We start from the raw sequence: 12,028 nt of genomic DNA on the forward strand, positions 1-12,028 counted from the left end.
TACATATTTAAATGTAATATGAAGTTGATCATAAGTGAGATGGACTCTGTGGTTTATGGGGAAACAGCTCATTTACATACCAAAGGATCTCTCAGAATCGTAAATTCCATGTGCTTTTGACAGCTTGACTTCAGGCACAGAGATGTGGAGATGTTTGATGTTTATAGAGCATAACTTGTACAGAGAGAAGCAGGACTTTATTCATTACACATTTGCCAAGGATATTCTTTTTAACTTCCTTTGAAGTAGGAAAATACTATCTTTTTGGACCAGAAAGTTCATCCATCTCTGTTTAACCCTCCCTCAGGGCAATACATGTTCATGTGACACCCAAATAAGCCCTTCCTATCAGAAATTATTCATGGCACTCTGGTTTTTCAGAGAAAATGGGAATTAAGGAAAGCAAAACTTAACTTTGCTAGATTTTCCTAGAATTTTGATTTGAACAGAAACTAAACTCCATAAGCTTGGAAGTATTGTATTATGTTAATGCATGGTTTTCAGATGAAGGTTTTTCCCTAATTTGCTCTTTTAAAATGTGTTACTTTAAATAATCTGCATTTTAAAAATATATTGAACATTTCTCCAAAGGGTTTCTTTTTATTTGATGGAAGAAAAGAATAATGATTTCAACTCCATAACATCAAAAGCTTAACTGGAAAATCTTAACCATCTATGTATGCATTCTCTTTTCAAATTGATACATTCAACACAAAGGTCAATATAGACCACTTTAAAATTGCTTAGTTGCACTGTTTTATGTTTCTCTCATATTAAATATTGTTAACTGATTAAAAATTAATGCAAACAGCATTGAAGGCTTTAAGTCTCTAAGGATTCCTAAGCCTTTAGAATAATAGCTGAATAGGCTCAATTCATTTTTGCATTGTAAAAGTAGCACGGTTTTTTTTTAATTTTTTATTGTTATGTTAATCACCATACATTACATCATTAGTTTTTGATGTAGTGTTCCATGATTCATTGTTTGTGCATAACACCCAGTGCTCCACGCAGAACGTGCCCTCTTTAATACCCATCACCAGGCTAACCCATCCCCCCACCCCCTCCCCTCTAGAACCCTCAGTTTGTTTCTCAGAGTCCATCGTCTCTCATGGTTCGTCTCCCCCTCCGACTTCCTCCCCTTCCCCTCCAGTAGCACGGTTTTTAAATTATAGTTACAATGATCACCAAAAACAAAAAAATGAAGCATTTAAGCTGACAAACAGAACATCTTCCATGAGTACTGTGTGCTTAAAATGTGGTAAAAAAAAAAATCACTATTACAAATAATAACAAAAGCTACAACAAAAAGCTTCTTAATGGAACCCAGCAAAGGTTGATACTAAAAAGATGCATTTCTGTTCACTTTCACTATAGATGTCGCAACATGGACGCTTTGCACAATTTTTTAATATACACATAAACATAATTTGCCAAGAAGCATGATCTTGTAAAAGTTGAAAACATTCTTCTGGCCTCCTATGAGGCTCCTCATGCCAACCCCATCCCTGCACTCCACCTCCCATCCCACCCCCACCCCAGATAACTATGGTTAAGTAATGGAGCTGGTGCTCCAACCTGGATATCTCACCTAAACTCCACATGCTTTGTACTCCATCTGCTGCCTTTAATTATGTTAATGCTGCCTTCTTTCAGTGCTACACTACCTTTTCTCTCTGATTTTCAGTGAATTATGTCACCCACTGGTTTTCACAATCTGCTTTTCTTCTCTTTTTCTAAATTCAACTTGAGCAGGAAAGAAGATTGAGAAGTTTTAGAATCAGACTGATCAGATTTCTGTGATATCTGCCTCTTAGCCTTTCAGAGTTTCTGTGATATTTTAAAAAGATATTCATAAAAGACTTGGTCCTTAATGCCCTGTCAATAAATATGATGCTCCTGACCATTGCATTTTTTAGAACCATTTTTCCTTGCCTCATATTGACTTCTTAGGTTTTTAATTTCTTTTCAGGTTTTCACAAGGACCATCTCAAAAAATGATGTTACTAATTAAGATGTCTAATTAATGTCACTAATACTTTTGAGAAATGAAATAAAACTAACCTCCAAATCCCCACATTATAACATATTTTTAAAGATATCATTATTTCCTTTTCTGCTATTACAAATGTCATGCACATTTCTGCATCCCGTTGTCTAATACAAGTATATTTGGTTTCCATTTCAATAACAGACTGCTAACTTAGACAGTAATTTACACTTACAAATAAATTTGATGGTCAGTGGATTCACTGACCCATATATATTACAAAAAGTAAATTTTTACTAAAAACATCAGCTCTGTTCTTTATTTTTTACCTAGCTCTTTATTAAGGAGAGGTTTGAATATTCACAAAAGTAGACAGAATATTATAGCAAAACCCTGTGTACCCATCATCAGTCCCATTATAACCAAGTCTTGGCCAGTCCGATGTCATATACACCCCACTGATATTCCTCTCTGATATATTATTTAGAAGCAAGTTTCAAAAAACATTGTATCATCTTATCCATATATATTGGAGTATGTACCTCCAAATTATATAAGTAGCTTTAAAACATAGCCACAATATGGTCATCCCACTAAAGATACATGAATTCATTAATATCATCCGACATTCAAAATATGTCAAATTTTCAATTATTTCATTGAAATTTTTAAGGTTGTCTGAATCAGGATCTATTAATTTTACACATTATGATGGGTAACATTTCTTTTTATCTATAGGTTTCCTTGGCATCTTTTTGTTTCCAGTAACTTCTTTGAAGGAACTGGGTTGTTTGTACCATAACGGTTCCCATAGCCTGCCTGGATTTTGCTGATTGCATGCTATGATGTAGTTCTTTAAAATATTCTCCATCCACCTATTTCTTGAAAATTGGAGACTGTGTTCTTTTCATTGTTTTTCTTTTATTTCTACTTATGTATTTTCCTTTTTTGTTTTTTGTTTTTGAATCAGAAGAGTTAGTTCTAGCTATCATTTTAATGGTTGGTCAGGCTTTGTGTTATATTTTGCCAAGAGTTTGCCTTTTTGTGGCTTCTAGACTTTTATCTATGGGTTTTCACTTTGTCCCCGAGTGCTGCATATAAAGAAACCCGATCTTCTCCTTAAACAACCTATGCACAAGTCTTTTCATTTAACTGTGCCTCTTACAATCATGGTCCTTCTCCAAATATATTGTCTTGTCAATGTCAATTTTTCAAATGTATTTGTGGAACTAAAAATGATATTTTAGATGTGGGGTATTGCTTTTCTTGAACAGGAGAACATAATTTGTAAGTGATTAGGGCTTGAACCTAGTACTTTCTCCTCCTCCCAACCCAAGTTGTCTCGACTTGGGCCAGAATAGCCCCTCAGTTTTAGCAAGATAGACAGAAATACGTAGGCTGGATCTTCTCCTTCTCTTAATTCCACCATCTGTTGCTCTAGGTGACATAACTTGTGTGCATAGTTAATTAGTCTGGCTGTGAATCTCGATCTTTTTTTCTTGAGAGCAACAATTGGAGCTCATGTGCTATACAGTCTGTTGAAGTAGTGCATTGTGTAAAATAAATTACCATTTTTGCTCTACATTTTGAATATCAAATCCTTCCACAGGTTTGTTACAGAAGCAGTAAAACATGGTTGAGCTAATAGTGAGGAAACAATCCCATATATGGTATGATAAACCTTCTCCTGAATCCTGAAGTTATATAATAGTTTAGAAGTTGGGAGTTTAGAAGTTGAGAGTTTGACCTAATTTTTTTTTAAAAATTACCCTTAACTAAGTTTTCCAGTAAATTACCAGTTAATTATATATGAGATCTTTACCAACTTGAATCTATTATGTAGAAATTTGTACTTCCCTCTCTTTTGGAGATCCTTGGACCCAGAGAACACAGTTACATAGATGTTATTGTAAAGCATAATTTGACTGTATGTTAGTTACCTTGGTAATTTGAAAAAATTACAAATTTTATCAGCTTTTAAAAAAGTCTCTATCTTTTCAACAAGCTATTAAGAATTAACTATAGTTTAAAAAAATAACTATAAAAATTACTCCAAAGGTATTTTTGCATAGTGCTGTATGCTGTCAAATAGATGCTTTTTTGGTGGTTGCAAGTTCACATAAAACTCATAAGGGGAGCTGACTTTGGCGGCTTTGTTTAGAAATAGCCTCTGGAAAGAAGGTAGAAGGCTATTTATATTCCTAGACCTAGCACTCTTTGAGTTTGATCCAGTCTGTGGCCTGATCCAACTTGCTCAATCTAGCATGGGCCAAATCAGAACAGTGGCCTAGGGTAGACCCCTGTCAGCCTCTGAAGTAACAGCAAGCTAACTATTAGTCTCACACAGCAAGGAGAAGTAGTCAACATGACTCAGACAGAGATCTGGATGGGAATCTTAGCTATACTCTATATAGCTGTGTGAATTCAGGCAAATCCCTAACCTCTCTAAATTTCAAGTTCCTATTCTATGAATAGCAATGATAAAAGTATCTATATAATGTATAGATCGTGTAACAAACTTCATACAGTGCTTGACATTTAATGTCTTCTCAATATATGTGAATTGTTATTATTACTATTTTTTAGATTTCTTTTTTATTATTATGTTCAATTAGCCAATATATAGTACATCATTAGTTTTTGATGTGAATTGTTATGATAATTGTCATTGTAATTATCTTTATAAATTCATCATGGCCAGAATCAAAGAGATTATTTCTCTAAAATCCTTTGGCTTTCAACTTGGTCCTAGTTCTACTTCATCTATGGCTCTGTACCTGAAACACAATTCCATATTTAGCATTACTTCCTTTGATCTGTCAGATGAAGTAGTCAGGCTTGGAACATGAACTGGTAATCTATGTAAAGAACTTGGTAAGGTTTATGATGGACTCTGAAAAACAAACTGAGGGTTCTAGAGGGGAGGGGGGTGGGGGGATGGGTTAGCCTGGTGATGGGTATTGAGGAGGGCACGTTCTGCATGGAGCACTGGGTGTTATGAACCAACAATGAATCGTGGAACACTGCATCAAAAACTAATGATGTAATATATGGTGATTAACATAACAATAAAAAATTAAAAAAATAAAAAAAAAAGAACTTGGTAAGGTTTATCAATGTGTGCTGTGGTTATAGTTGAATAAGCACTGAGAGAAGCCACAGGAGACATGAATTGTATCTTCAGACTTCCTCTAATTATCAATGGCCATGGGGGAGTCATTTAATCTGTATCAGCCTCAGTTTTCCAACAGTGGAGGTCAGGACAGTGGACTAGAACTCTCTAAGGGGATACTCTAGCTCTACCTTTCATAATTGCTATACAGCATTTGTTTGCTTTGTGATAAATGGATGGGAAGAGTCATCAGTAGATGTCACAGTCTACTGATGCAGTACTTACATTTTCGTAATGTGCCCCAAAGTGGTGGCAAAAGAAATACAGCAGATGAGAGGAAAGACTATTCCGGGCGAAGGGAATGACATGTACTAAAGTTCTGTACAAAAGCATACCCCTTACAAAAGACCAAAAGAAAGCTATTGACGCTGGGACACAAAAAAGTGAGAATCATAAAGACAAAATGAAAAGTGTGTAGGAGAGAAGTGTGCCAGAAGCTCTGGATAACCCCAGAGAATGACTGAGGTGCTAACCCTAAAAATTCAGTTCTTAGTTGGCAGTCTAATTTTCATTTGAGAAATATGATTAATAAATGATTCCCGAAAAGGAAAAAAGTACATAATTGGTGTTCAGATGACATAGATCCTATGAACTGTAAAGGCCAAGGAGCAGGAAATGACCCTCACTAGCTGGTGTTTTTTTACCCTTTATTACTAATTCAATGATTTTTATGGAGACTCCAAGAGGTCTTGCGAGAATCCTTTAGATGCTCCACAGGGAGAAGATAGAAACAAAAGTTCTATTTCATAATCAAGAATTCTCCTGTAAAAACATTTTATGAATCAAGTGCCAAGTTCTACAGAGAATAATCCACAAGCAAACCAAACATGATTTGGTCATGACCTCCTGAATCGGCTGGATGCCCACACCCGGTCCACAGGGAGGGAAACACATTCATAGGTATCTTACTAACTTGTGCAGGGCTAAGCAAGCAGCTGGTTAAAGATAGTTCTCTTTAAGACAAACTAACGACCACATGACACAGAATATCTAAGGAATGGGAAAAAATGCTATTTATATTTAGTTAGCAAATTCTGAACTAAAGTTGGTAAAGAGTAAACCTGATATCCTCTTACAGAAAAGAAATAACACAAACTAGATCTAAGGGAGCTGGCTTCTAATCTTGGCAATGCCATAGTCTTGAGCAAGTCACCGAACATCTGAGTTACAGTTTCTATTTCTGCAAAATGGAGATAATAATGCCGGCTTAATTGAATTGTATGAGGTTTAAGTAAGTAAATAGCGCAAAGTCCTGAGCAAAACACCTGATACACAGAAATCTCTCAGTAACTGTTTTTATCAATTTGGGGTGCCAGACTAAATTTCTCAGTGGAAGGTACAAGTAAGACATTTCTCCTTATAAATATTGACTGAAAATCTCCAACTCCGAAATCACTGTGTGTCCATACTAACATCTATGCAAAGAGCCAAAACCACATGTTCTATTTTTCAGTTGTCTAATTAAAAACAAACCAGAGCAGCATTCAACTTGGAAGCTGATGAGAGCACCACCTGTCTGATTTTCTTATAGCTGTCAGAAGCAAATTTTAGATCCGCCTCCCAGATTTTTACCTCACTAGAACTGGATTGTGTCTGGATTCAAAATGCTTTAGTTGTTTAAAGGGTCCTTTCATTCTAAGAAATATACATACATTTTTATATTTACATATATTTTGCATATTTATATATAGGTGAAACAATTGCTACCATGATCAAATAATTAAAAAAATATGTTTTAGTTATGGCATAAACCTTTTCAGAGGAAGCACTGAAACAAAATATTTCCTTTAATAGAAAGATAGAGTTCATCAGATAGAGGTAAAAGAGACATGGGGTGTGTGAAAAGAATCAGAATTCAAATTGCTTCATTTTTAAAATCATATTGATCTACATTCTGTGCATTTCTAACTTTGTCTCTGTATATCTACCAATAGTAAAATATATACAAATTTTGTGGGAGCACTTACATCTTAAATCTTACATACGTGTGTGTGCATATTTATACACTGAAGTTAGAAAGGAAAAACAAATTTAAGATCTCCATTTTAAAATATCATAAGGCAAAAATGCTCAAAATAATTTTTCTACATTCAAACATTAAATGCAACATTTTAAGTTCATTTTGGTCTCTATCCTTGCAAGTCTTGTAATTTTTGCAAGGTAAGATATCAGCAGTTACATTACATGACTATAGCTATTTATAGAGGTACGGGTGACAACTGGTACCTACTGGGGCCTTTGGCATAGCAGAGAAGAGTTTCCCCATGCAAAATTTCAGAGAAACCCCTTCTCTCCCCCAACACACAGATCTATCAGCCTCTCTGCTCCCAAATCCACTTCTCCAATCCCGTATAGAATCATTGATCAAGACAAGTATCTAAAAGCAACATTTAAGTCGACAACCTGACGGTCAATGTCACTGTTGATTTCCACCTTTTTGTTCCTATTGGTACTATTGGAAAATGGTAGCAGTACCTTCAGCAGTGATCTCAGTCATGGTGGTTGGAGAATGGAAAAGGCAGGCCAAAAGTTCCGGTCAAGTGGCACTTTGCAGAATACTTTAGAATTCGAGAACTCTGATAGGGGGCTCTGTGTGAAAAACGTGAAGGCTCTTCGTTTTCTTGGCTGTTTCTGCTGCTCTTTTATTGTCCTGTTGAACTTCGTCTCTTCTCTGCAGAGTTCTCCCCCTGGAAACAACCTGAGCCCTTTCCAAGCTGTGCTTGTGGCTCAGGCAGAAGTATCAGCTTCGAACAAAAATAGCTTCATCTCCCTAGGACTCTTCAGCACTTTTCTTTTTTTTTTTTTTTTTTTTGGCACTCTAGGGGAACACACACACACACACACACACACACACACACACCAGTTCTCCAGCCCCAAAGAAAGATAGGGAAAACGACAACAACAACAACAAAATAACTAAAAAGTACTGTCAAAGCCCCCGCAGTCCCCTTAAGGTAATTACAGATCTTGGGGTCTATGTCAGAAAACACGAAATAAGGAGTTGAAAGTAATCTTATCTGTGATAGCTCAGATTTATTCTTAGTGCCCTTAATGCTCAGAACATTCTTCTTCCCTTATTTGGTGTGGGGAGGGTCCTGTAATGTCTACCAGAGGCAAAGGGGAGGGTAGTCTTCAGTCATTTTCTCCAGGTTGATTCCCTATTGGTCTAAACTCACTTAGCAAGTGTAGTTATTTATATAGGGCCATGACTTAAAGTTGCCGCTATTAAACCCTGAAGCTTCCTTGTAGGGGATTAAGATTTTCCAAACACTGGCCAGTAAGAAATATGTAATATGAAGTTATAGTGACACTTGAGAACTGATGAATTACCTGATCTTTTTATTCTCTTTCATACCCGACTGAAAACAAAATATCTGAATTTATCTATGCAGTAAAAGAGAGGGGAGGTGACACAAAGTTTAGAAATCTACAGCCAACATTGTAGTAAAAGATTTCAACTTTTCCCTGCCTCAACTTCAGGAAAATAAAAGAAAAAGGATCATAGCAGCTAATGATTAAGCAAACGGGCTGGGCTGATTAGCATTTCACCTTCCCACTCCCAGACAGGTGTTAATGAGCAGAGAAATATTCAATAGTTGGTTTTAGGAAAGGGAAGGAGAATCAAAGGGCATTGAGAATCACAAACTGCAGCCAATCTGAATAATCAGGGGGTGACTACACTTATCTTTTATATTATTTTCATAGTCAACCTAATAAATGTTTGTAGTTTCAACTTTTAGCCTTAACTTGCTGCACTTAGTTGCCACAATCTCTTTGATTTGTACGGTTCTTCAGAGATCACAAAGCAAAGTCATATCTGTTGTTTTAATTTTGGGGACTCAGAAGAAAGTTACAACAGCAATTTCCATAGAAAATGACACATACCCCCCATGTCAGCACTTTTGTATTTGCTGCCTCAATTCCTCCCACCATAGGAAGTGTTCATATACTTGCAGAATAAGTAAGTTAAGCAATCTTAATTCACAAAAGAGGAAATAATTCCAGGTAACACTCATGGTTTTATTGAAGATCCTACACGAGGCCTAGAGGCTTTTGACTCCAAGTCTGATAACTTTCTCAAGAAGTGAGACTTTGTGGCAGACTCTACCATTTGCCGATAATGGGGAACACTACAGATGAGGTCACCTGCAGATAGAAAGATGCAGACTCCTGGCAGGACCCTCCTGGAGCACTAGGTTGGTGCCTGCTTTCTAAGATGGGCCAGAGGAAGCCTAAAAGCAGAGTTCTCTTTACTTCACCTCCAAAGTCATCTCCATTCAATATCGTTACAGAGCTTCCAAATTTAAGAAAACATAGTCTTTCCCAACTCCATTTGTCAACCAGTCACTCTCACAGTCTCTCACTGTGGTTAACTGAAAAAAAAAAAAAAAAAATCCTGTATGTAATTCACTAGGAATTTACATGGGTCAAGGTCTAAATAAAATTAGCTAGCTTAGAGCAGGAATAAATCACAATTACAAGCTCCTACTTAATAAAAAGTTGAAATAAGAATATAGAGCAAGAATACTAAATTCCTAGTGATTGATGCTGCTCTTAAATCCCCAATCACTAATTTCGTGCTATATATACCTTCTAGTATATAGAATATATATATATATATATATATATATATATAAACTTTTTTTTCTCCTTCTAGAGAAAGAAAAGTAAAAAAATATTCTAGCGAATAAACATGTTTGCAAGATAGTAAGTTTTTCTAAATGTATCTGTTGGATGAGTTGATGAATCTTATTAGACATTAGGATACCAGTAGATTTCTCATTTTGAAAAGTTATTACAACTTTCAAATTATGTGAAAACAAATTAATGATATATATCTTTGAGTTATATCTTTGAGTTTCAACTGGAACTCTCTGAAGCTTTCCAAAACCAAGAAACTGACATTTTTCTAAAGGTATATACCTCATTCTTCAGGACACTCAAAGAATAAAACATTACAAACAATACATTTGCCTTTCTTCAACTTTTTTGCCTTTCTTCATCTGTAAGAGGTTTTCATTTTAAAGAGATCTTACAGTTCGTTGGGCTCTTTCCTTTTTTATTTTTTTTAAGATTTATTTATTTATTTGAGAGAGGGAAAGAGTGGGGGAAGGGGCAGAGGGAGAGAGAATCCTGAAGCAGACTCCCCGCTGAGTGCCGAGCTCAGATGCAAGAGTTGATCTTAGGACCCTGAGATAATGAGACCTGAGCCAAAACCAAGAGTTGGCTGCTTAACCCACTGAGTCACCCCAGCACCCCTCATTAGGATCTTTCAACATGACCTGAAAAGTGGTGGCTCTCTCTTCTCAGTACTAGCTTCCTGAATTGGCACAGGTAGACATGTTATGCATACAGGAATAACTGTCTTGATGCATTATTAACTGACAGGTCTTTATAAGTCAATGGTAAACCATGAAAGTTTGTTCTATTAAATGTTCTATTTAGTCGAAGCTGCCTCTCCAACTTGATTATACTGGTCATTGACCTTTGCGATTTTCACTCAGTGTTCTAAATATTCACCTTAGTAGACAAAAATATTCTTCTTTAGAGCAACGTTTTTTAAAAAATCTGGCTGCTCTGTCAGGTCTTATCATAAACTAACAATCAGTAAGACCTATATTGCATTTGGCTATGAAGAAGATATTTTTATTCAATTTCAGAATGCAAAAAAGATTCAGGAGACAACTGGAGAAGTTTTGATGATTTTTGGTTTCCACCAAAAAAAATCATATAATAAAACAAAATGAAATTTAAAAAAAATCATTTTAAGACCGTACTACATTATCTTGTTCTGTGCCAATGTTTGTGTGTTTTATGAGGTAGTGAGAAGATGTATAATTGGGAGAAAATAGTTATTTACTACCAGTAACCTATTTCTCAAGGGATGAAGATATTTGAGAGGAAACAGATTTTAGGGTTACTTCTCAAGACTTTCTATTTCTTAGGGGTGCCTGGGTAGCTCAGTCGGTTAAGCATCTGCCTTTGGCTCCGGTCAGGATCCCAGGGTCCTGGGGTCAAGGCCCACATCGGGCTCTCTGTTGAGTGCAGAGCCTGCTTCTCCCTCTGTCTGCTGCTCCCCCTGCTTGTGCTCTTGCTCTCTGTCAAATAAACAAATAAAATCTTAAACAAAAAGATCTTCTATTTCTTAATTTATGGATACAAACAGCTTATAGGTGAATAAACTATACATGAATTAGTGACAAATAAAAATAAAGTAATAAAAAAAACTTTGTACAATATTGTACACTTTTTTAATAATATTGTACACTTAAAGTGTAAGTAAATCCGTGGAATACTGAATTGGGATCAAAGTGCTTTTTACTTGGATCCTAACATAATAACAGGTATAACTTTTATGTGAGCTTCAGTATTCAGTTTCATTTCTGTAAGACACAAAGGTAAATAATCAACCAGAATGATTTGGAAAAAAAGAGGGGAGGTAGGGGACAGAGCATCATAATGGAAGAAAATTGTAAGTGAAGAAAAACTTGGCAAAAAACAACCTAGATAAAGAAAGAATAAATATTGGCTTTTTAAACCTTAGAAGGAAGAAATATAAAAGAAATTAGGACACTAAATTTGAACTTGAGAGCCATTTGACTGTATTCACTTTCATCTGACCCTGAAATCCCATCACATGACCTAGAAATTCCTCTGAAGCCCTCACTTGATAAACTTAATCTTCCGAATCACAAGAAAACCTCAATTGAACTATTAGTTCATTAATCTTACTTCATCTCAACACTGCTGTTCACTTCATTTTAAATTATTTTGTGTTCTATTTGTGTCATGGAAAATCTCATTCCATCCTCGTTATTTTCTCTAAATGGCCTGTGCTCATTTCTTTAACCAAAGGTTGAAAGTCT

General features: G+C 35.7%; 1 protein-coding gene across 2 annotated transcripts in view; it reads right to left on the bottom strand.

Moving 5' to 3' along the window:
• The window catches only part of TRDN (triadin), a 356,769-nt gene extending 348,853 nt beyond the window's left edge, over positions 1–7,916 (bottom strand). For both annotated transcript variants that reach the window (XM_073893863.1, XM_073893862.1), the window contains exon 1: positions 7,638–7,916. In XM_073893863.1, coding sequence (XP_073749964.1) covers positions 7,638–7,659 — 22 coding nt within the window. In that variant the 5' untranslated portion in view covers positions 7,660–7,916. The remainder of the gene's footprint in view (positions 1–7,637) is intronic.
• Positions 7,917–12,028: the final 4,112 nt, after the last annotated feature.

Source organism: Callorhinus ursinus, unplaced genomic scaffold (genome assembly GCF_003265705.2).
Source record: "Callorhinus ursinus isolate GAN/ISIS: 27379988/994484 unplaced genomic scaffold, GSC_fseal_2.0 scaffold6, whole genome shotgun sequence".
NCBI lineage: Eukaryota > Metazoa > Chordata > Mammalia > Carnivora > Otariidae > Callorhinus > Callorhinus ursinus.